The sequence below is a fragment of the Pongo pygmaeus genome, chromosome 18 (assembly GCF_028885625.2).
Source record: "Pongo pygmaeus isolate AG05252 chromosome 18, NHGRI_mPonPyg2-v2.0_pri, whole genome shotgun sequence".
Taxonomy (NCBI): Eukaryota; Metazoa; Chordata; class Mammalia; order Primates; family Hominidae; genus Pongo; species Pongo pygmaeus.
The window spans coordinates 244,764-270,538 of NC_072391.2; the positions used below are offsets into that span (position 1 = coordinate 244,764).

At 49.9% G+C, this 25,775-nt stretch overlaps 1 protein-coding gene across 1 annotated transcript; it reads left to right on the forward strand.

Moving 5' to 3' along the window:
- The first annotated feature begins 15,886 nt into the window (after positions 1-15,886).
- On the forward strand, positions 15,887-17,744 carry HBZ (hemoglobin subunit zeta). The gene is made up of 3 exons (XM_054454596.2): positions 15,887-16,247; positions 17,143-17,347; positions 17,505-17,744. The coding sequence occupies exons 1-3, from the start codon at positions 16,153-16,155 to the stop codon at positions 17,631-17,633; spliced, it is 429 nt and encodes a 142-aa protein (XP_054310571.1). The 5' UTR covers positions 15,887-16,152; the 3' UTR covers positions 17,634-17,744.
- Positions 17,745-25,775: the final 8,031 nt, after the last annotated feature.

Consider the following 25,775-nt stretch of genomic DNA (forward strand, 5'->3'; position numbering starts at 1 on the left):
AACAATAAAAAGACAATCAATTGAAAAATGCACAAAGGATATGAATATTTTTCCAGTGCATTATGCAAATGGCCAATAAGCACCAGAAGATGCTCAGCTCACGGTAGAGGCTCACGCCCGTGACCCCAGCGCTGAGCAACTCCAGACCAGTCTGTGCAAAATAGAAATTAAAAATGCTCAACATTATTAGGCATTAGAGGGATGCAAATCAAAACTACAAATAGATGCCACATCACACTTCCTACGATGGCTATAATCAAGAAGACAAAATAAGCGTCAGCAGGGGTGTGGAGAAACGGGAATCTCTCTCCTGTTGGTGGGAATGTAAGAGGCTACACTCGCTATGGAAAACAGGCTGGCAGTTCCTGAAAGGTTAGAGTTAACACAACACTTAGCAAATCCCCCTTTTAGATATATAGCCAAGAGAAATGAAAGCATATGTCCACACAAAAACATGTGTGTTCTTAGTAATATTATTCATAATAGCCCAAAGTGGAAGCAATCCGAGGGTGTATCAATTGATGAATGGGTGAACATGGTATAGTTTGTTTAAGGGAATACTATTCAGCCGTAAAAAGGGATGAAGTACAGCACATGAATCCATCTTGAAGACACACTAATATATGATTCCATCTATATAAGATGCCCAGAATAGGCAAATGCATAAAGACAGAATGATTAGTGGCTGCCTAGGGCTTCCAGGGGGTCAGGGGAAATATGGAGCGATTGATAGGGGTTTTTTGAAGGGGAGTGATGAAAATGTTCTAACGTTGACTGTGGTAATGGTTGCACAGCTCTGTGAATGTGAATACACTAAAAGACATGGAAGTACCTGGCGCGGTGGCTCACGCCTGTAATCCCAGTACTTCGGGAGGCCCAGGCAGGCGGATCACGAGGTCAGGAGATCGAGACCATCCTGGCTAACACGGTGAAACCCCGCGTCTACTAAAAATACAAAAAATTAGCTGGACGTGGTTGCGGGCGCCTATAGTCCCAGATACTCGGGAGGCTGAGGCAGGAGAATGGTGTGAACCCAGGAGGCGGAGCTTGCAGTGAGCCAAGATCACGTCACTGCACTCCAGCCTGGGCGACAGAGCGAGACTCCATCTCAAAAAAAAAAAAACATGGAAGTGTACACTTGAAGTGGATAAGCTTTATGGTATGCAAATTGGTATGGTATGGTAAATTATATCTCAATGAAGTTGGTTTTTAAAAAATCACTCCACCTACCCTATCCCAGGCTTCCCCAGGAGGTAACTAAAGTTAATGGGCTTCTTTGGCTGCTTCCAGAACTTTCCCAAGCACATCAAATGCATCAGAACCTAACCACTTGACTGAGGGATGTGCATTTTCACTGTTGCAAGTAACCCTCTTGCACCAACACTGACGCTAATGAGTATTTTGCAGAACAAATTTGTGGATTGGCCTCACCACGGTGAAGGGTACGTGCATTTGAAATGGCTCAGCAGTACCAACAGGTGTGTTTTCTTGCACAGGGCTGCATAACATTTTTTTTTTTTTTTTTTTTTGAGACTGAGTCTTGCTCTGTCACCCAGGCTGGAGGGCAGTGGCACAATCTCAGTTCACTGTAAGCTCTGCTTCCCGGGTTCACACCATTTTCCTGCCTCAGCCTCCTGAGTAGCTGGGTCTACAGGCGCCCGCCACCACGCCTGGCTAATTTTTTTTTTTTTTTTTTTTTTTGAGATGGAGTCTTTCTCTGTCGCCCAGGCTGGAGTGCAGTGGCGCCATCTTGGCTCACTGCAAGCTCTGCCTCCCGGGTTCATGCCATTCTCCTGCCTCAGCTTCCCCAGTAGCTGGGATTACAGGCGCCCGCCACCACACCTGGCTAATTTTTTTGTATTTTTAGTAGAGACAGGGTTTCACCACTTTAGCCAGGATGGTCTCGATCTCCTGACCTCAGGTGATCCGCCTGCCTCAGCCTCCCAAAGTGCTGGGATTACAGGCGTGAGCCACTGCGCCCTGCCTAATTTTTTGTATTTTAAGTAGAGATGGGGTTTCACCGTGTTAGCCAGGATGGTCTCGATCTCCTGACCTCGTGATCCACCCGCCTCAGCCTCTCAAAGTGCTGGGATTACAGGCGTGAGCCACCACACCCAGCCTGCATAACATTTTTTTTTTTTTTTTTCTGAAATTACCGGAAAGGAAAATGGTGTCTTGTCCTATGTTGCATTTCTTTGATTGAGAGAGAGAGCTGCATCACTTAATTATTTGCAGAGAATTGCCTTTCTTGTTTTCTTTACAGGTTGTCTGTTCTTGGATGGTTTGGCTGTGTTCTTTCTGAGGAATAGATAACCTCTGTTACACATTTTGCAAGCCTTTATCCCAGTCGTCCGTGTTTTGATTTTATGTATAATCAAAAGGTTTGTGAGTTCTCCCACACTTCCCAGGAGTGCCTCTGGGATGGAAATGAGAGTGCAGGAGCAAGGCTTGAGGCTGGAAGGGTGAGATGGGACAGATGGGGGTGGGGGAACCCGGGGCGGTGGCCGGTGGTGGTAATGGAGGCCTCCTCACAGGGACACTGGGTGTCTGCGTGCGACCACGCGAATGGAGCAGGACTGTGACTCAGGTCTCGCTCTTCTGACCTAATCGTGCTACTGCCCCAATGGGCAGAACCTTGGGGCTCCAGACTGGACATCTCTGGGCTCAAAGGATCCCACTGTTCCCCCAGTTACCCTCTCAGGGCTGGCCTCCTGCCAGTAACCCCAGCACTCATTGTTCATTCTTCTGACTATCGTCAATCATAATGAGCGCTCAAACTGGTGAAAGTGCAGGGAGCTCACCATGACCCCAGCCCACAGAGGTCCTGGGTGTGTCCATGCCCTTGCAGCAGCACTCTGGATCCCAGTGCCACCCTCATGTCCATGTTTGTACCTCATTGGCTGTGACAGAAATGAGACATCATCGTCACACCCTGGCCTGAGGGTCAGTGGGCCTTGCTTTGGACCTCAGTTTCCCCACCAGTAAAAGGGTTCACAGCAGATGGTCCCTGAGTGAGTCCCAGCTCTAAGTTCTCCCAGTGTCTCCTGGACAAGGAAGCACCAGGGCCAACCTCCATTTGCTACAGGGGACATCCTCAGGCTCTTCTCTGCTAAGACCCCACACCTCCAAGTCCTCCTGATTTTACCTTTAAATAGCTGTTTCATGACCTGCTTTTTTGGAAACTGAAACCCCTGACCCTTCCTCCCAGCCTGGGCCTGCCCTTGGCAGGATAGGAGGCCTTATCGGTCCTGCCACTTGGTCTGGGCCTCAAAGGGCCACCACCATCTGCAGGAGGGCCGGGTGGGGTTCACAGACACTATCTGGGACTTGCCTGGACACCTCCACCTTCTCAGCTGAGTGTTACTGCCCCACCAGGGAGAACCACTCACACACAATAGTAATAAAAATAATTTAAAATTCGTGCTGCAAGTTCCCAAGCGCCCTCCCAACACTGAGGTGGGGGCTAGTCTAATCCCTGTGCCTGGAGCTTGGAATTCAGGCCGGAAACCACCAGTGGACACCGGCATTCCACACTCACTGCACAGGCTTGGGCTCAAACCAAGGCCCAGGGACAGGAAGGGACAAGCCCCAGCCCCAGCCAGCCTCCCAGCCCACACAAACCATCAGGGCTTGTTTTCTGCTCCACAGAAGCCTCAGACATGTTTCATAACCTCCTGGAGCCTCTGTTTCCTTATCTTTCCAATGTAATGATGGCCAGGTGCAGTGGCTCACGCTTGGAATCCCAAGCACTTTAGGAGGCTGAGGCGGGTGGATCACTTGAGCTCAGGAGTTTGAGGCCAGCCTGGGCAACATGGCAAAACTCTGTCTCTACTAAAAATACAAATATTACCCAGGCATAGTAGCACGTGCCTATAGTCCCAGCTACTCAGGAGGCTGAGGTGGGAGGATCACCTGAGCTTAGGAAGTTGAGCCTGCAGTGAGCCGAGATTGTCACACTGCACTCTAGCCTGGAGGACAGAGTAAAAAGACCCTGTCACAAAACAAAACATAACAAAATAAACAAACAACCCAACTAATGACAATAAAATAAACCCTCCCTCACAGGGTGGTTGTGAGGGTCAAGCACCCAGAATGAAGAGTGTTGGTGCCATGTGCAGAACTTAGAAAGTGCTCAACAAATGCCAGCCAAACAGACATGGACTCCCCTCAACACAGTCAACCCAAGGTGGACTGTCGCCAAACGCAAAAGACCACACAGTAAAGCTTTCAGAAATGTGGTCTAGTGGCCAGGCGCTGTGGCTCATGCCTGTAATCTCAGCACTTTGGAAGGCTGAGGCGTGTGGATCACAAGGTCAGGAGTTTGAGACCAGCCTGACCACCTGACCAATGTGGTAAAACCCCGTCTCTACTAAAGATTAAAAAAATTAGCTGGGTGTGGTGGTGCACACCTGTAATCCCAGCTGCTCAGGAGACTGAGGCAGGAGAATTGCTTGAACCCAGGAGGCAGAGGTACAGTGAGCTAAGATTGCGCCATTGCACTCCAGCCTGGGAGACAGAGCGAGACTCCGTCTCAAAAAAAAAAAGTTAGCCAGGTGGTAGTGGCATGTACCTGTAATCCCAGCTACTTGGGAGGCTGAGGTAGGAGAATGCTTGAGCCTGGGAGGTGGAGGATTGCGGTGAGCCAAGATGGCGCCACTGCACTCCAATCTGGGTGAGACAGTGAGACCCTGTCTCAAAAAAAAAAAAAAAAAAAATGTGATCTAGAAGACTCTCTTCACTTTGAGATAAAATTTGCATAACGTAAAGATAACAGTTTTAATGAGAACAAGTCAATGGCATTTAGCACATTCAGAGTGTTGTGCAACAACCACCTCTCCCTAGTTCCAGGACATTTTCATCGCCTCAGATGGAAACGCCCTCCTCACTGAGGCATCTCTCCCGGCCTTTCTCCTCCCCGGCCCTAATAACCTCTAATCTACTTTCTGCTGGGATTTGCCCATTCTGTACGTTTCCTAAAAATGGCTTATCTAAGCCCCACAATTTCATGCAGCACGTAGCCTCTTGTGTGTGACTTCTTTCACTTGGTGTAATGGTTCGAGGCTTGTCCATGTTGTAGCCTGAGTCAGAACTTCGTTGTCATGGCTGAATAATATCTCACAGTGTGGAAATATCAGTTTGCTTCTCTGTTCATCCAGTGATGGACATTTGGGTTGTTTCTACCTTTTGGCTATTGGGAAAGGAAAGGATAACATTTTTTAACTGGATTTTTAAAGTCACTAGTTTGACTGCATTAAAATTACAAATTTTTGTTTAACTAGAATATCATTAAGATACAGAGTTGGGGGAGATCTAACACACAAAAGTGCAAAGGAATTGTATCCAGAATATTTTTGAAATTTCTACAAATCAATGACCGGCAACACAGTGGGAAAGTGGCCAAGACTAAAATACGTTAATAAAGAGGAAACCGAAATGGCCAGTAAATATGGGCTCAACCTCACTAATTATCAGGAAAATGTAAATTAAGACCACAAGAGAAACCACTACACACTCACCAAAAATTACACACCCAATAAAAAGGCTAATTTTTTTTTTTTTTTTTTTTTTTTTTTGAGATGAAGTCTCACTCTATTGCCCAGGCTGGAGTGCAATGGTGCGATCTTGGCTCACTGCAACCTCTGCCTCCTGGGTTCAAGCGATTCTCCTGCCTCAGCCTCCTGAGTACCTGGGATTACAGGCGTGCACCACCACACCCAGCTAATTTTGCATTTTTAAATAGAGACGGGGTTTCACCATGTGGGCAAGGCTAGTCTCGAACTCCTGACCTCGTGATCTGCCCGCCTTGGCCTCCTAAAGTGCTGAGATTACAGGCATAAGCCACTGTGCCCAGCCTAAAAAAGGCTAAAATTTAAGAAGACCAGGGGTTTGACTGCTATGGTTGGAATGTTTGTCTCCTCTAAAACTCTTGCTGAAACTTAATCCCCAGTGTGGCAGTGTTGAGAGGTGGGGCCTTTGGGGTAAGGAGGTTGGATCATGAGGGTCCTAGCCCAATGAATAGATTAATGAGTTGTCATGGGAGTGGGGCTGGTGGCTTTATAAGAAGAGAGACCTGGCCGGGCACAGTGGCTCACACCTGTAATCCCAGCACTTTGTGAGGCCGAGATGGGCAGATCACAAGGTTAGGAGATCGAGACCATCCTGGCTAACGTGGTGAAACCCTGTCTCTATTAAAAATACAAAAAATTAGCCGGGCGTGGTGGTGGGCGCCTGTAGTCCCAGCTACTCGGAAGGCTGAGGCAGGAGAATGGCGTGAACCCGGGAGGCGCAGCTTGCAGTGAGCCGAGATGGCGCCACTGCCCTCCAGCCTGGGCGACAGAGCAAGACTCTGTCTCAAAAAAAAAAAAAGGAAAAAAGAAGAGAGATCTCAGGTGGCGCACAAGCATACTCAGCCTGCAGAACCTGCGATTAATACTCTGTGCCACTTTGGGACTGCACAGAGTCCCCAATGGGCTTGAAACTTCTCAGCCTCCGTAACTGTAGGAAATAAATTCCTTTTAAAATAAATTCCACAGTCTCAGGTATTCTATTATAAGCAACAGAAAATGGAGTACTACACCGACTATATCAAATGTTTAGAAGGATTTGGAGCAAGGAGAATGCTCGCACACCACTAGGGAAAACTTAAGTTGGTTAACCACTCTGAAAATGTTTGGCATTATTTACTAAAGTTGAAAATATATATGTCCTATGACCCAGCAACTTTACTCCTAGGTATATATGTACAAAATAGAATTTCAGGCATGTGGGCACCAGGTGACATGTAAAGGAATGTTTATTGGAGCATTATTCATAATAGCCAAGAACTAAACAACACAAAGTCCCAGCCCAAGTACAATGAATAAATTGTGGTATATTCCTACAAGGAAATATTAATAGATACAGCAATGAAAATGAACACATATAACATGGCTGGTAAATCTGACATGAGAGAGTGAAAGAAGATGGACATTCATTGTGCAGACGGTTGGATTAAAAATATTTTTTTAAAGGCCAGGCTTGGTGGCTCACACCTATAATCCTAGCACTTACAGAGGCTGAGGTGGGCAGATCACCTGAGGTCAGGAGTTCAGGACCAGCCTGGCTAACACAGTGAAACCCCACCTCTACTAAAAAATACAAAAATTAGTCAGGTGTGGTGGTACATGCCTGTAGTCCCAACTACTTGGGAGGCTGAGGCAGGAGAATCACTTGAACCTGGGAGGCGGAGGTTGCAGTGAGCCAAGATTGCGCCACTGCACTCCAGCCTGGGTGACAAAGAGAGACTCCGTCTAGAAAATAAATAAATAAATAAATAAATAAATAAATAAATAACCAACAGGCCAGGAGCGGTGGCTCACGCCTGTAATCCCAGCACTTTGGGAGGCCGAGGTGGGCCTCCCACGAGGTCAGGAGATCGAGACCATCCTGGCTAACACGGTGAAACCCTGTCTCTACTAAAAATACAAAAAAATTATCCAGGCGTGGTGGTGGGCGCCTGTAGTTCCAGCTACTCAGGAGGCTGAGGCAGGAGAATGGCGTGAACCCGGGAAGCAGAGCTTGCAGTGAGCCGAGATTGCGCCACTGCACTCCAGCCTAGGCGACAGAGCGAGACTCCATCTCAAAATAATAATAATAAATAAATAAATAAATAACAGATTGCATAAAGTGGCTAATGCCTGTAATCCAAGCACTTTGGGAGGCCAAGGCAGAAGGATCACTTGAGCCTAGGAGTTCAGGACAAGCCTGAGCAACATGGTGAAACCCCATCTCTACAAAAAAAAAAAAAAAAATTAGCTGGGCATGGTGGCATGTGCCTGTGATCCCAGCTATTTGGGAGGCTGAGGCAGCAGGATCACTTAAGCCTGGGAGGTCGAGGCTGCAATGAGCTATGATCATCCCACTGCACTCCAGCCTGGGTAATAGAGCAAGACCCTGTCTCAAAACAAATAAACAAAAGCCAGACAGACACAAATGAGAGCATTCTGTATTGTTTCATTTCTATGAAGGTCAAAAGCAGGCAAAAACAACCAAAGTGCTTGCAGATGCATATCTGAGTAGTTAAAAACTTACTGAAAACCAGGCCTGGCTCACGCCTGTCATCCCAGCACTTTGGAAGGTGGGCAGATCACGAGGTCAGGAGATCGAGACCATCCTGGCTAACACGGTGAAACCCCATCTCTACTAAAAATACAAAAAATTAGCCGGGTATGGTGGCTGGTGCCTGTGGTCCCAGCTACTCGAGAGGCTGAGGCAGGAGAATGGCATGAATCCGGGAGGTGGAGCTTGCGGTGAGCTAAGACCACGCGACTGCACTCCAGCTTGGGCAACAGAGCGAGACTCCGTCTCAAAAAAAAAAAAAACTTACTGAAAAGCAAGAAGTCAGGTGGAGGTTACCTTTGGGGAGGATTGGGGTGCTGTCCACTTTCTAATAATTCATTAAACTATAGTCTACATCTTGTGCTATATTTCACAATGGAAACACAGAAAAGAGCTCCTGCCCATAATGCTGCTTTGCAGGTTTGGAAATTTCAGATTCAATTCCTTTCCTTGTGGGGGCCAAGGATGGGAAGGGCAGGTGGTTCCAGTAGGGAAAGAGGAGGCCCTGGGGCTTCAAAGTAGCTAAGGACCATCCCCCAGCATGGGCGGTACCCACCCTGGAAACAGGACTCTACTTCCTCCTCTGTTAGGGAGCAGAGCAGCCCTGCAGTGCCTTCTGGGCACAGGTCCTCACTCTGCAGCTGGAGGAATTCTCCCAGGCACTGACAGCCAGCCCTTCACGGCCCAAATGCCCCGTGCGCTCAGCCTCTGGACTTGCCTTCCCTGCTCTGTGTATCTCCCTCTGCCTGGCCCTCAGCCTCCTCTATCAGTCACTGTCTTCTCTGCCAGTCTATTCATCTGTCTCTGTCCCTCTCTCTGCCACCTTCTCTCCTATTGAGAAGCCAAAACCTCAGGCACAGACCCACACCCCCTCCTCATGGGCCCATGTGCCCAAGGAGCCCCTAGGTACCAGGCTGAGATGAACCAGGAGTGTCCTTCTGAACCAAGCAACAGCGAAGGGTGACCAGGGAGGGCCAGTTCATCTCGGTCTGAAAGAAGCCCCAGATGAGGAAAGGATACACTGACCTCCTGCGGTCAGCAGCACTTCCCAGGACAGTGAGCAAGACAGGGGTAAGGCCAGAGTGGGTGGGCACACCCCTGGGAGAGAGGAGCCCTGCCACACAAGAAGAGGAGCTGCTGTGAAATGTGCACAAGGAACAGACCAGCAAGGAGGACCCAGGCAGTGCTAGAAGGGAGTTCCTGGAAGCCTGGTAGAGAGCCCCTCCCATCTGCTAAGCCCGGAGGGCATCAAAGGCTGCTGCTGTCCTCAACCCCTGACAATCTCATCATCTCACATTTCAGGCATGGAAGAATGAGGGCTGTTGCGAGTAAAACATCAAGATGGCTCTGTCATCAAGCCTGGATGACAGAGCCAAGCTCCACCTTAAAAAAAAAAAAAATGCCTGTGGTCAAAGCTCTCCTTACAGGGGAAAACAAAACAAAACAAACTTCTCCTTAAAGAAAACATTTGCCTTTGATTGCATCATAATTCCAGCAGAATTTTGTGCAGGTAACTCTTTAGCTAACTCTAATATTCATACAGAAAGGTAAAGAAATTAGAATAGCCAAAGAAATTTTGAAAGGAAGAATAAAGCGAGACGAATCACATTCCTCAATTTTTAACAGCTCTATTGAGATAAAATTCACATACCATACAGTTCACCCATTTAAAATGTATAATTCAGGCTGGGCGCGTTGGCTCACGCTTGTAATCCCAGCACTTTGGGAGGCTGAAGCGGGCAGATCACCTGAGGTCGGGAATTCGAGACCAGTCTGACCAACATGGAGAAACACCGTCTCTACTAAAAATACAAAATTAGCCAGGCGTGGTGGCTCATGCCAGTAATCCCAGCTACTCGGAAGACTGAGGCAGGAGAACTGCTTGAACCCGGGAGACGGAGGTTGCCGTGAGCCGAGATCGCGCCATTGTGCTCCAGCCTGGGCAACAAGAACAAAACTCCGTCTCAAAAAAAAAAAACAAAAATAAATAAAGTGTACAATTCAGAAGGTTTTAGTATATTGACAGTTATGCAACCATTATCATAGTCAATTTTAGAACATTTTCATTACCCAAAAAGCAAACCCATATATTAATACATTAGCAGTCACAGCCCCCACGACGCCAGCACTAGAGAACCACCAATCTACTTTCGTGTCTGAGGATTTGCCCATTCTGGACACACCATGTACGTGGAATGATACAACATACGGCCTTTTTTGTCTGGCTTCTTTCCCTGAGCGTGTTTCCAAGGCCCTTTTGTGCTGCACAATGGATCGATCCTTCATTGCTTTCCATGGCTGAAGAGTATCCCGTTGGATGAATCATACCATATTTTATTCATCAGTGGATGGTCATTGTTTTTTGCCAAATATGAATAATGTTATTATATACATACAAACTTTTTTTTTTTTTTGGAAACAGAGTCTCGCTCTGTTGCCCAGGCTGGAGTGCAAAGACAAGATCTCGGCTCATTGCAACCTCTGCCTCCTGGGTTCAAGCGATTCTCCTGCCTCAGCTTCCTGAGTAGCTGGGATTACAGGCTCCTGCCACCACACCCAGCTAATTTTTGTGTTTTTAGTAGAGACGGGGTTTCGCCATGTTGGCCAGGCTGGTCTCAAACTCCTGACCTCAGGTGATCTGCCCGACTTGGCCTCTCAAAGTGCTGGGATTACACATGTGAGCCAAGCGATTCCCCTGCCTCAGCCTCCCGAGTAGCTGGGATTACAGGTGAGTGTGTGCATCACCACACTCGGCTATTTTTTTTTTTCTTTCTGTATTTTAGTAGAGACGGGGTTTCACTATGCTGGCCAGGCTGAGCACGAACTCCCGACCTCAGGTGATCTGCCCACCTTGTCCTCCCAAAGTGCTAGGATTACAGGCCTGGGCCACCGTGCCCAGACTTTTTTTTAAGGTAGTAAGTTTTTTAATCCACTTAACAAAAATCAAACTTTTTTTTTTTTTTTTTTGAGACGAAGTCTTGCTCTGTTGCCCAGGCTTGAGTGCAGTGGTGCAATATTGGCTCACTGCAAACTTTGCCTCCCGGGTTCAAGTGATTGTCCTGCCTGAGCCTCCCAAGTACCTGGGATTATAGGCATTTCCCACTACGCCCAGCTAATTTTTGTATTTTTAGTAGAGACGGAGTTTCTTCATGTTGGCCAGGGTGGTCTCAAACTCCTGATCTCAGGTTATCTGCCTGCTTTGGCCTCCCAAAGTGCTGGGATTATATACACCAACTTTTGTATGGACATATGCTTTTGTTTCTTTCTTTCTTTGTTTCTTTTTTGATATGTAATCTGGCTCTGTCACCAGGCTGGAGTACAGTGGCTCGATCTCAGCTCGCTGCAACCTCCACCTCCCAGGTTCAAGCGATTCTCCTGCCTCAGCAGCCTCCGAGTACCTTGGAATAAAGGTGCATATTGCTAAGCCTGGCTAACTTTTGCATTTTTAGCAGAGACGGGCTTTCACCATATTGGCCGGGCTGGTCTAGAACTCCTGACCTCAAGCGATCCACCTGCCTCCGCCTCCCAAAGTGTTGGGATTACAGGCATGAGCCACTGCGCCTGGCCTGCTTTTGTTTCTTTCTTTCTCTCTCTTTTTTTTTTTTTTTTTTTTTTGAGATGGAGTCTCGCTCTGTCACCCAGGCTGTAGTGCAGTGGCGCGATCTCACTGTAAGCTCCGCCTCCCAGGTTCACGCCATTCTCCTGCCTCAGCCTCCTGAGTAGCTGGGACTACAGGCACCCGCCACCACGCCTGGCTAATTTTTTGTATTTTTTTAGTAGAGACGGGGTTTCACCGTATTAGCCAGGATGGTCTCGATCTCCTGACCTCATGATCCACCCGCCTCGGCCTCCCAAAGTGCTGGGATTACAGGCGTGAGCCACCGCGCCCGGCCCTGCTTTTATTTCTTTTGGGTATATATCTAGGAATGAAATAGCTGGGTCACAGGGCAACTCTGTTTAGTCTTTTGAGGAACTCCCAAGTTGTTTTCCACAATGTCTGCACCATTTTACTGTCTCACCAGCAGTATATAAAGATTTCCGTTTCTTCACATTCTTGCCAACACTTGTTATTGTGTCTTTTTAATTATAGCCATCCTAGTAGATGTGAAGTGGTATCTCTTTATGGTTTTGATTTGTATTTCCCTAGTGACTAACGATGTTGTGCATCTTCTTACATGTTTATTGGCCATTTGTGTATTTTCTTTTTTTTTTTTTTGAGACAGAGTCTTGCTTTATCGCCCAGGCTAGAGTGCAGTGGCACAATCTCTGCTCACTGCAACCTCCGCCTCCTGGGTTCAAGCGATTCTCCTGCCTCAGCCTCTCAAGTACCTGGGATTAGAGGCGCCCGCCACCACACTCAGCTAGTTTTTGTATTTTTAGTAGAGATGGGGTTTCGCCATGTTGGCCAGGCTGTTCTCAAACTCCTGATCTCAAGTGATCTGCCAGCCTTGACATATACCTTCTTTAATAGAAATGTACATTAAAGCCGGGCGCGGTGGCGCACGCCTACAATCCCCAGCACTTTGGGAGGTCAAGGCAGGCAGATCTCCTGAGGTTGGGAGTTCAAGACCAGCCTGACCAACAGGGAGAAACCCCTTCTCTACTAAAAATACAAAATTAGCTGGGTGTGGTGGCGCATGCCTGTAATCCCAGCTACTCAGGAGGCTGAAGCAGGAAAATCACTTGAACCCAGGAGGCGGAGGTTGCAGTGAGCCGAGATTGCGCCATTGCACTCCAGCCTGGGCAACAAGAGCGAAACTCCTTTAAAAAAAAAAAAAAGTGCATTAAAATTATTTGCAATATTTCTTTTTTTAATTATTTATTTATGAGAGACAGGGTCTCGGTCTGTCACACAGGCTGGAGTTAGGGTGAGATCCTAGCTTACTGCAGTCTCAAACTCCTTAGCTCAAGTGATGCTCCCACCTCAGCCTTCCAAGAAACTGGGACTATGGGCGCACTATGCCTTGCTAATTTTTGTTTGTTTGTTTGTTTGTTTTTTGTTTTTTGAGACAGAGTTTCACTCTGTCACCCAGGCTGGAGTGCAGTGGCGCAATCTCAGCTCACTGCAACCTCCATCTCCTGGGTTCAAGCGATTCTTCTGCCTCAGCCTCCCAAGTAGCTGGGACTACAGGTGCACAACACCACGTCCAGCTAATTTTTGTATTTTCGGTAGAGATGGGGTTTCACCATGTTGGCTAAGATGTTCTTGATTTCCTGACCTTGTGATCTGTCCGCCTCGGCCTCCCAAAGTGCTGAGATTACAGGAGTCAGCCACCATGCCCAGCCAATTTTTTTTTTTTTTTTTTTTTTGATACGGAGTCTCGCTATGTCACCCAGGCTGGAGTGCAGTGGCACAACCTCGGCTCACTGCAAGCTCCGCCTCCTGGGTTCACGCCATTTCCCTGCCTCAGCCTCCCCAGCAGCTGGGACTACAGGCACACGCTGCCATGCCCGGCTAATTTTTTGTGTTTTTAGTAGAAACGGGGTTTCACTCCGTTAGCCAGGATGGTCTTGATCTCCTGACCTCATGATCTGCCTGCCTCAGCCTCCCAGAGTGCTGGGATTACAGGCTTGAGCCACCGCGCCCGGCCAGCCAATTTTTTTTAAGAGATGGGGTCTCACTATGTTGCCCAGGCTAGTCTTGAATTCCTGGGTTCAGCCGATCCTCTCTCCTCAGGTTCTGAAAGTGCTGAGATCACAGGCATGAGCCACCACACCCAGCTGCCATTTTTTAATTGATTACTTGTCTATTTATTATTGAGTTGTAAAATATTTTGGGCCAAGCACGGTGGCTAACACCTGTAATCCCAGCACTTTAGGAGGCTAAGGTGGGCAAATCACTTGAAGTCAGGAGTTCAAGACCAGGCTGGCCAACATGGCAAAACACCATCTCTACCAAAAATACAAAAAAATTAGCCAGGCGTGGCCAGGCGCAGTGACTCACACCTGTAACCCCAGCACTTTGGGAGGCCGAGGCGGGTGGATCACCTGAGGTCGGGGGCTCAAGACCAGCCTGACCAACATGGAGAAACCCCGACTCTGCTAAAAATACAAAATTAGCCGGGCGTGGTGGTGCATGCCTGTAATCCCAGCTACTCACAAAGCTGAGGCAGGAGAATGGCTTGAGCCCAGGAGGCGGAGGTTGTGGTGAGTTGAGATCGTGCCAGCCTAGGCGACAAGAGCGAAATTCTGTCTCGAAAAAAAAACTGTTAGCCGGCCGTGGTGGTGCACACCTGTGGTCCCAGCTACTCAGGAGGCCGAGGTATGAGAATCGCTTGAACCCAGGAGGCGGAGGTTGCAGTGAGCCAGGATTGCGCCACGGCACTCCAGTCTGGGTGACAGAGCAAGACTCTGTCTAAAACAAAAACAAAAACAAAAAAGATATTTTGTATGTGTTTGGATAACTTCCCTATCAGATATATGATTTGCAAATATTTTTCTCTCATTCTGTGAGACATTATTCCATTTTAAGACATCATAGAGCTATACTAATCAAGACACTGTGGTTGCGGTAAAGGATAGACACATAGAAGAGAGAGTCCAGAAACTGACCCGCAAACCTATGCCCCATTCATTTTTTACAAATAAGTGCGAGAAGCCAACTGAATAGAAAGCATATAGCGTTTTCAAAAAATAGTGCTGGAACAATTGGACATCCACAGGCAAAAAAACAAACAAACAAACAGAAGAATCTGGACCTGTCCTTCACACCTCAGAAAAAAGTCATCTCAAAATGGATTGTAGATCTCAATATAAACATAAACTATACAACATTAGAAGAAAACACAGGTGAAACTCTTTGTGTTCTGTGGTTAGGCAGACAGTTATTAGGCATGGCACTAAGTAAGATTCATTTAAAATTTTTTGACAAATTGGACTTTATTAAAACTTTTGCTCTACAAAAGACAATGTTAAGAGAATGAACTAACAAGCTACAAACTAGGAGAAAACATTTGCAAATTGCATATCTGACAAGGGATTGCATCCAGAAGATACCCAGAATTCTAAAAATTCATCCGTAAGAGAATAAACCACCCAATTTTAAAATGGGCAAAACAGGCCAGGCGTGGTGGCGCACGCCTGTAATACCAGCACTTTGGGAGGCCGAGGTGGGCAGATCACGAGGTCAGGAGATTGAGACCATCCTAGCTAACACGGTGAAACCCTGTCTGTACTAAAAATACAAAAAAATTAGCCGGGCATGGTGGCGGGCGCCTGTAGTCCCAGCTACTCAGGAGGCTGAGGCAGGAGAATGGCGTGAACCTGGGAGGTGGAGTTTACAGTGAGTGGAGATCGCACCACTGCGCTCCACCCTGGGCGACAAATTGAGATTCCATCTCAAAAAGAGAAAAAAAATTAAAAGGAATATTTGCCTCATTACGTTACAATAACTAATATGGAAAGCAATATTGCAATCCCTATTAGCACATGACATTAGGTGAATTCTCCTTTGTCCCTGGACCTGCTGCCTCCTCCTGCTTGTCGGGGGACAGACCCAGTACATCTCCCCTCAGTGCTGGGTGGACGTAACCCTTGCTTTCTTGGAGGAAACCCAGGAATCCAGAAACAAAGGGGAAGGGTACTGGCATGTGGTTGGGCAGGGCTGCCTGAGGTCAGTGTCAGCCGACCATGGGGCATGGTCCCAGGAGGCTGCTTACTCGGCCCTGCTCCTCTGGTTTCCCCCAAGTCATGATTCTGAAATGAATAAGGACGGTGCAGAACTGGACTGCAAATGCAGGAGTGACCTCTTGGGAGGGTGGGGCCCCTATCGCTCCTAGACTCTGTGGTCAGACTCTGGCCAACACCCCCTCTAAGGCCACAGGAGAGGAACAGGAGTGATAGCCCCCAAACCCCAGACCCACCAGACCCCGAGGGCCCCTTTGTCACTGGATCTGATAAGAAACACCACCCCTGCAGCCCCCTCCCCTCACCTGACCAATGGCCACAGCCTGGCTGGGCCCAGCTCCCTGTATATAAGGGGACCCTGGGGGCTGAGCACTACCAAGGCCAGTCTTGAGCAGGCCCAACTCCAGTGCAGCCGCCCACCCTGCCGCCATGTCTCTGACCAAGACCGAGAGGACCATCATTGTGTCCATGTGGGCCAAGATCTCCACGCAGGCCGACACCATCGGCACCGAGACTCTGGAGAGGTGAGTGTCAGACCGGACGGCCAGAGGGACTGGGTGGGAGGCCAGGTATGTGAGTGGGGACAGTGGGGAGGGGGCGGTGGAGAGGGGACAGAGGGGAGGGGACCATGGTGAGGAGACAGTGGGGAGGGCACCGTGGGGAGGGGACAGTAAGGAGGGGACCTTGGGGAGGGGACAGTGAGGAGAGAACCGTGAAGAGGGGACAGTGAGGAGGGGACAATGGGGACAGATAGCGTTCCCTCTCAGTGAGAAGAGCAGGGTAAGGAGGGTACGATTAGGAGTTGCACAAGCATCTGGGCTGGCTGAGACCTGGGCAGGCACAGGCCCAGGTTCTGACAAGCAGAGGGTGAAAGGTTTCGTTCCAGGCCTGAAGGACCTTACAGGGCAGCCAGGGCACTACAGCCTCTAAAGTCCCAGCATCTGGGATCAAGGCACTGTCCCAGCGTCAAAGTCCCAGCATCTGATCCCCTGGGAGGGGCCAGGGAGCTTTTCCTTCCCTGGAACGCTGCTGGGAGGTCATGAGCCTGCAGAAGGGGTGGCGGGCAACCCAGTCTGGGGCTGGGAGGGAAGTCTTGTGGCCAGAGGAGACGGTGGAGGGGCTGGGGGCACCAGGCGTGCTGGAGGCGGAGGGCGGGAGACTTGGGGACCAGGCTGCACAGAACCCGTTGGAAGCAGGGTGATCAGCCGGGAGCTGCAGGGGCCTGGGGGGCCTCTAGCCCAGGGCAGCCTGGGAGGGGCAGCTGCCTGGGCACCCGGGCACCGCGAGGAGGGGCTGGGGCCTGCTGCGGGGTCGCAGATGTGTCCTGGTGCTCGGAGACGGCCGCAGGGCGCGTGGGCCGTGGGCCGTGGGCGGGAGGCCGCGCTTCTGGGAGCTCACGGCCCCCGCCCCCCGTCCCAGGCTCTTCCTCAGCCACCCGCAGACCAAGACCTACTTCCCGCACTTCGACCTGCACCCGGGGTCCGCGCAGTTGCGCGCGCACGGCTCCAAGGTGGTGGCCGCCGTGGGCGACGCGGTGAAGAGCATCGACAACATCGGCGGCGCCCTGTCCAAGCTGAGCGAGCTGCACGCCTACATCCTGCGCGTGGACCCGGTCAACTTCAAGGTGCGCGGGGCGCGGGGCGCGGGGCGCGGGGCGCGGGGCGCGGGGCGGGGCGGGGTGGGGGCGCGGGGCGGGGTGGGGGCGCGGGGCGGGGCGGGGTGGGGTCGTGGGGCGGGGCCCGGGCTAGGCCCCGCCCCGCACTGAGCCTCCCCGCCCCCAGCTCCTGTCCCACTGCCTGCTGGTCACCCTGGCCGCGCGCTTCCCCGCCGACTTCACGGCCGAGGCCCACGCCGCCTGGGACAAGTTCCTATCGGTCGTATCCTCTGTCCTGACCGAGAAGTACCGCTGAGCGCCGCCTCCGGGACCCCCAGGACAGGCTGCGGCCCCTCCCCCGTCCTCGAGGTTCCCCAGCCCCACTTACCGCGTAATGCGCCAATAAACCAATGAACGAAGCAGCGTCCACCCGGTCTCTGTTGTCCCTGGGCGGCGGGCGCGTGGGGAGGCGGAGCGGGAGGAGTGCGCCCCGGCTGTCTCGGGGCCACTGCTGGGCCGCAGGGATCCTTGCACCGACCCCAGGATCTCTAAGAGGCAGAGGGATGTGCAGCTCCCGGGGCGGCAGCGGGGGGCACTCGGGACCCAGGCGTGGTGGAGAAGGGGTGCAGTTAGGCCTTTGCGGAAGGGGGAGCAGTGCTGGCGCCCACCCACCGCGGCTCTCCCTGGGACCTCCGTGGTCTTCCTTCTTTATTTCTGCCGAATGTGTACTATTTCCTGATTTCAGAACGATCAGGACGAAGAGGGGAGTGATGGGCGTCTGCGCTCACTCATTCCTTCTTCCATTCCTCAATGAAACATTTACTGGGCATAAGACAGACTAGGCATGTTTCTAGGCTATGGATACCGCAGCTGAAATAAAGAAAGCCCTCTGCCCCGTGGGGCTGACAATCTAGTGGGGGTTACAGACGTGATAGACAGTCAGATCACAGTTCACAGAAATGAGACAGGAGAAGAGGCTGAGCCTCACTCATAAGAGAAACGCAAGTTAAACTACACAAAAATAAAAAACCTCACTGAGATCCATGTCTCACCTCCCTGATAGGAAAAAATCCAAGAGTTTGATCAGACTGCAGGCGCCCCTCCTCCACTGGGCACCCCTCATCCAGGGCAGAGGGAGCCAGCCCGGGGCGCAAGACCACCGGAGCATCTCATTTGCTAAAGACCTGAAAACCCAGGTGTCCATCACCAGGACTAACTGAAAAAACCAAGGGTATCCGCACCATGGAGAGCTCGACTGAAAAAAAATGAGGATAATTTCTTAAAACCAAGGATATCAGCACCATGGAGAGCTCGACTGAAAAAAAAATGAGGATAATTGGATAATTTCTTTCTTTTTTTTTTTTTAGACGGAGTCTCGCTCTGTCGCCGAGGCTTGAGTGCGGTGGTGCGATCTCGGCTCACTGCAAGCTCCGCCTCCCGGGTTCACGCCATTCTCCTCCCTCAGCCTCCCGAGTAGCTGGGTCTACAGGCGCCTGCCACCACGCCCGGCTAATTTTTTGTATTTTTAGTAGAGACGGGGTTTCATCATGTTAGCCAGGATGGTCTCGTCTCCTGACCTCGTGATCCACCTGCCTCGGCCTCCCAAAGTGCTGGGATTACAGTCGTGAGCCACCGCACCCGGCCTAAAATGAGGATAATTTCTAATAATGAAAATAAAGAGGTTAGAATGGTGTGTATACAATGGCAGAACAGAGGGGAAACACGAGTATGTGTGTGCACATATATGTGAGCTTATGCATAACTATGAATGAGGCTGTGTGTGGACATGTGTGTTTGTGTACAGCCATGTATGTGCCCACATGTGCTTATTTCTGCAAAAATAAACCATGGAAGGAAAAATTGGAAACGAATACAAATAATAAGGTGGGTAGGGATGGAGGGGAAGGTGGAAGGAAGCTCCTCCAAGTCTGACTCTCTACATAGTTTTGACCTTTGATTTGTGTAAATATTTTACATTATCAGAACTAAATTCAGGCTGGGCATGGTGGCTCATACCTGTAGTCCTAGCACTTTGGGAGTCCAAGGGGAGAGGACTGCTTGAGGCCAGGAGTTGAAGGCCACCCTGGCCAACATAGAGAGACACTGTCTTTAAAAAAAATTACAAAATTAAGGCCGGGCGCGGTGGCTCATGCCTGTAATCCCAGCACTTTGGGAGGCCGAGGCAGGCGGATCACGAGGTCAGGAGATCGAGACCATCCTGGCTAACACGGTGAAACCCTGTCTCTACTAAAAAGTAGAAGAAATTAGCCGGGCGTGGTGGTGGGCGCCTGTAGTCCCAGCTACTCCAGAGGCTGAGGCAGGAGAATGACGGGAACCCAGGAGGCAGAGCTTGCAGTGAGCCAAGTTCGTGCCACTGCCTTTCAGCCTAGGTGATAGAGTGAGACTCCTTCTCAAAAAAAAAAAAAAAAATTAATAAGATTAAAATAAAAAGAGTGGCCTTGCCAGTGGCTCAAGCCTCTAACCCTACCACTTTGGGAGGCCAAGGCTGGAGGATCACTTGATGCCAAGAGTCAGAGGCCAGCCTACGTAACACAGCAGGACCTTGTCTCAAAAAGATTAAAAAATTAACTGGGCATGCTAGCAGCAGATGATTCAGCTTAGGTGAGCCTCCAAATTGGGGGTTAGCCTGGGAGGGTTCTTGGCTTTGCCCAGGAAGGAATTCAAGGGCAAGCTGGTGGTGTTACAGAGCAACTGATCGATATCAAAGCCACAGCAGACAGCAGGAGCAGAACACCACTCCTTACAGAGCAGGGGTACCCCATAGGCAGTGTGCACAGGAGAGCAGCTCAGAGGCACTGCTGCACTCATCTTCATACCCACTTTTAATTATATGCAAATTAAGGGAAAGTTATGCACAAATTTCTAGGATGAGTGTGGTAACTTCTGGGTGGTCCAGTCACTACCATGGAAAGGGATGGTAATCTCTGGGTGTTGCCATGGCGATGGTAAACTCTCATGGCACACTGGTGGGTGTGTCTTATGGAAAGCTGCTTCTGCCCTACTTGTTTTAGCTGGTCCTCAATTTGGTCCGGTGTCCGAGCCCAACCTCCAGAGTACATGTAGAGTCCCACCTCCTACCTCACACCTGCAGTGCTAGCTACTCAGGAGGCTGAGGCTGGAGGATTGCTGGAGCCCAGATGTTGAAGGCTACAGTGAACTATGATTGTGCCACTGCACTCCAGCCTGAGCGACACAACAATACTCTGTCTCTAAAAAAGCAAAACACACAAACAAAAAGAGCGGCTGGGTGCAGTGGCTCACACTTGGAATCTTAGCACTTTGGGAAGCCAAGGTGGGATGGTCACTTGAGCCTGGGAGTTCAAGACCAGCCTAGGCAACATAGCAAGACTTTATCTCTACTAAAATATATATATATTTTTTAATTAACTGGACGTGGTGGTGCACCTGCAGTCCCAGCTACTTGGGAGGCTGGGTTGGGGGGGTAGGGGAGTATCACTTGAGCCTATAAGTTCCAGGCTGTAGTAAGCTATCATTGCACCACTGCACTCCAGCCTGGGCAACAGAGAGAGTTCTTACCTATATTTAAAAAAAAAAAAAAAAAAAAAAAAAAAAGAGACAGAGAAAATGGAAAATTCCTAATTGAAAACCCCCAAATTGAAAACCAGCTTAAATAAATGAACAAATGTAAGAATGTGGTGATATAATAATCAGAAAAAAGAATTGTTCCAGGTGACTTCTGAACACAGAACCTTAGCTATGACTGAAAGAACTGCAAAGACACTCTAACACTCTGTAGTTTATTGTTCCTAATAACATATACATAATAATTTCATAAGCTTTTATTTTGAAACATATTCAAATTTTCAATAAATAAAAACACCCTGCAAGAATAAGAAAAAGATGGAGAAAGAAGGATGACTGCCGGTGGGTTTGGGGCTTTTGGGGGGTGATGGAAACATTCTAAAATTGATTATGGTGATGGTCGCACAATTATGTGAACACATTAAAAATTATCGAAATGGGCCAGGGGTGGTGGTTCACCCCTGTAATCCCAGCACTTTGGGAGGCCAACGCGGGCAGATTACCTGAGGTCAGGAGTTCGAGACTAACCTGGCTGACATGGTGAAACCCCCGTCTCTACTAAAAATGCAAAAATTAGCCACGCATGCTGGCACACGCCTGTAATCCCAGCTACTTGGGAGGCTGAGGCAGGAGAATTGCTCGAGCCTAGGAGACAGAGGTTGCAGTGAGCTGAGATCATGCCACTGAACTCCAACTTGGCCGACAGAGTGAGACGTGTCTCAAAAAAAAAATTATTGAAATGTACACATTAAGTGGGTGAATTTTATCTCAAGAAAACTGTTAAATAAAATAACAAGAATATGAAAAACTCTTGAATACTACTCATCCAGACTCCCCAGCTGTTAATATTCTTCCACACTGGCCGGGTCTCTCTCTTGCCCCCACTTGCTCTTTCTCTCGGAGCCCTCAATATCCTCCATATACTGTGTATTTCCTAAAATCAACAAGGACACTAGCCTGCATAGCCAGAGAACAACCATCAAAATCAGGTTAATATCGATCCAAATCCATTTATCAACAGAAGCACCATCAAGTTCAAGACCCTTTTGAAAGCAATGATACCAGCCATTTACTCCATCCCTAAAGGACTGAGGCTCCTGCGAATTTAACCGTGTCAATGCAGTCTTTTTGATGTTATTAACTGAAGGAAATGGACATTCTTTAAAATATTTATTTATTTATTTTTCTTTTTTGAGATGGAATCTTGCTCTGTTGCCCAGGCTGGAGTGCAGTGGCACAATCTTGGTTCACTGCAACCTCCGCCTCCTGGGTTCAAGAGGTTCTCCTGCCTCAGCCTCCCGAGTAGCTGGGATTACAGGCGCGAACCACCACGCCTGGCTAATTTTTGTATTTTTAGTACAGACGGGGTTTTACCATGTTGGCCAGGCTGGTCTCAAACTCCTGACATGGTAGCCTGTAATCCCAGCTACTCGGGAGGCTGAGGCAGGAGAATCGCTTGAACCCAGGAGGTGGTGGTTGCAGTGAGCCGAGATCGTGCCACTGCACTCCAGCCTGGGCAACAGAGTGAGACTCCATCTCAAAAACAAACAAACAAAAACCAAAAACCAGGAGGGAGGAGTCTCTCTCCTCCAGACCCTCATTGAAGATCTCACCTGAAGATGTCAAGACTCCGTCAAAAAAAAAAAAAAAATCCTGAAGCGCCTCTTGAGCTTACATTCTAGTGGACTATAAACAGAAACATTTCTTTTCCTGTGGAAAAAGAAAAGTGGGGCAAGTAGGGGCTTAGACAGAGGAGGGGAGGATTGGGATTTTAAATGGGTTGGCCACTGTAGGTCTATTAACGTGGTGACATTTGAGGGAGTGGCAGTACTAGGGAAGGGGCTTCAGGGGAGTGGCCAGGAGCTAGGGATAGAGGGAGGGAGGACAGGAGGCCTTGTCTGTCTTTTCCTCCGTAAGTTTCAGGAGTGAGTGGGGGGTGTCGAGGGTGCTGTGTTCTCCGGCCTGAGCCTCAGGAAGGAAGGGCAGTAGTCAGGGAGGCCAAGGAAGGGCAGTGGAGTGGGTTTTGTGGGGAATTTCAGGGCTCCATTGTAGAGATGATTTGCTGGAGACACACAGATGAGGACATCAAACACATCCCTGGATCAGGCCCTGGGGCCTGAGTCCAGAAGAGAGGTCTGTATGGACACATCCAACAATGGGAGCACCAGGACACAGACGGAGGCTAACGTCATGTCGCAGACAGGATGGGTGCTAAGCTGCCACACCCACATTATTAGAAAACAACAGCACAGGCTTGGGTTGGAGGCGGGACACAAGACTATCCAGAAGGAGAAAGAAAGGTGAAAAGCTGTTGGTGCAAGAAAGTTCTTGATATTGCCAACGGCTTGGGCACAGGCTGTGAGGGTGCCCAGGATGGCTTGTGGGGCACAGGCTGTGAGGGCTCCCGGGATGGCTTGTGGGGCACAGGTTGCGAGAGGTGCTGAGGATGGCTTGTGGGGCACAGGCTGTGAGGATGCCCAGGATGGCTTGTGGGGCACAGGCTGTGAGGGCTCCCGGGATGGCTTGTGGGGCATAGGTTGTGAGAGGTGCCCAGGATGGCTTGTGGGGCACAGGTTGTGAGAGGTGCCCAGGATGGCTTGTGGGGCACAGGTTGTGAGAGGTGCCCAGGACGGCTTGTGGGGCACAGGCTGTGAGGGTGCCCGGCACGGCTTGCAGCTACAGGGAGAAAAGACTTGGTGCTGCGGGCCTGCCTTGGGGCTGGGGGAACAGCCCTTATCTCCTGCCCTCAGGATCTCCCGGCCCCTCTCACCCAGGCCCCTACAGCCCCCTGCCCCAGCCTCTGAGGACCAAAGGCGCCCCTGCTTGGGAAAAGGGGGCTCAGGGGAGTCCACCTGACCCGGTTCTAAGCCAGGCTGATTTACCGTTGCTAACATCCTAGCACACACATCCCTCTGCCCCATGCACCCAACCCCAAGGCCTGGTACACTGCAGGCCCCAAGGTCCTGTGAGTCCTTTCAATACCCTCCTCACCTGCTCCCACCACCCCGACTCTGGCTGGAGACCCCCTCCAGGGAGTTTCAAAACAAAGGCTGTTAGTCTCCTGTGGGATTCCCTCACATCTGCAGCCTGGGGTCTGAAAGGTGCCCCATGGTGTGTAGTGCTAAACTTCCAACTTACTCCAGGCCAGCCGTGACAGCCCCCAGGGCAGGAAGGGCACCCACAGTGAGCCTCAAACAGTTATTTTGCAACTGTAAGTCCATATAAGTGTCTTGAAAAGTAATTTGTTTCAAAAAGCTAAAAAAACGAATACTCTTGAGTCTCCTTCTAGTAATTCCCCTTCTAGAGGTCTATCATGAGAAAAAGATCCAAAGCACTGATATTCTTCAGGGAGTTGTTTATAATAGAAAAAAACTAGAGCTTGTTCACAAAGGGGAGCTCTGCAGGCTGAAGATGTAACCAGCCACTGATTCACACAGGAGCTGCATCGCACCTGTCAGCGGGGATGGGGGCACACTTGCTGATGCAGCAACTGAAAAGAATCAGTGTGTGAAGATGTATTTTCTCTCTTTCTATTCCTTTTTTTTTTTCTGAGGCAGAACCTCGCTCTGTCACCCAGGCTGGAGTGCAGTAATGCAACCTCATCGCAACCACGAGCCACCACGTACGGCCCCATGAGCAAGCCACCACGCCCAGCCTTTTTTCCCCTTGTTTTAAAAAATCCTCTATTTAAAAAAGATATGCTTGGGCCGGGCACAGTGGTTCACCCTAGTAATCCCAGCACTTTCAGAGGCCGAGGCAGGCAGATCACCTGAGGTCAAGAGTTCGAGACCAGCCTGGCCAACATGGTGGAATTCAATCTGTACTAAAAATACAAAAATTAGCCGGCCGTGGTGGTGCACACCTGTAATCTCAGCTACTCAGGAGACTGAAGCAGGAGAATCACTTGAACCCAGGAGGCAGAGGTTGCAGTGAGTCAAAATCGCGCCACCACGCTCCAGTCTGGGAGACAGAGTGAGACTCCATCTCAGAAACAAACTAACAAACAAAATTTTTATATCTACCTATAATTTGTATAAATTTAAAATACATGCATAAAATCATACCCTTTGCAAGCACACGTGCTAACTAAAAGGAATATATTCGGCACATCGAAATGGTCGTCTAATGGAGGAGGGGGTAGTTAATAAACAGAGAGGATAAAAAGAAATAAATCAATAGAGCTGGAGGAGGGTCTCCTCCAGGCTGTGATGAGAACATAGTGAGCAGAATTGTGGCCTGCATGACCTCACCTTCTGTGAGGAGTCCGGCCTCCCAAGCCGCTTTCCTGCCCAGGTACCCGGCTCAGAGTGTCCCCCACAAGGCTACTGGAGGAGAACCCCAGACCCAGCCTCGCTCAGGTGAGGGGGCTGCACAGCGGAGGTGGGAGAGGTCTGTCCCTTCCCACCCTGTGACACTGGGTCCCGCTTTCTCTCTAGGGGGTCTCGGTTTCCTCATTTGCAAACTGGAGCTCATGAGGTGGGCTAGAGAATTTTCAGTGAAGTGAGGAATGCATCGTCCCTCTGCCAGGCCCCATGTGCTCTAGGTCACCCTGTCCTCACAGGGACAGGGAGGTCAAGGACAGTCACTCCTGAGGCCAGTCCGGGCTGGGCTGACCACGTGGACTCTCATGCCCAGATCGGGGCCTCAATCTCCCTGAACCTGGGGCTCCAGCTGTGGCTCAGGGGTGGGCAGAAGGGGAGACAGAAGCGATAGCTTCCTCAGCCCCCAGTCCCACCTGAGGGCCCCTTTGTCACTGGATCTGATAAGAAACACCACCCCTGCAGCCCCCTCCCCTCACCTGACCAATGGCCACAGCCTGGCTGGGCCCAGCTCCCTGTATATACGGGGACCCTGGGGGCTGAGCACTACCAAGGCCAGTCCTGAGCAGGCCCAA

What these genes read in the sequence shown, in the direction of transcription:
- HBZ (XM_054454596.2), top strand. Translation starts at nt 16,153, where the DNA reads ATGTCTCTGACCAAGACCGAGAGGACCATCATTGTGTCCATGTGGGCC. An exon ending in GGCACCGAGACTCTGGAGAG is followed by an intron (nt 16,248 to 17,142) that starts GTGAGTGTCAGA and finishes CCCCCGTCCCAG; the next exon opens with GCTCTTCCTCAGCCACCCGC. An exon ending in TGGACCCGGTCAACTTCAAG is followed by an intron (nt 17,348 to 17,504) that starts GTGCGCGGGGCG and finishes CCCCGCCCCCAG; the next exon opens with CTCCTGTCCCACTGCCTGCT.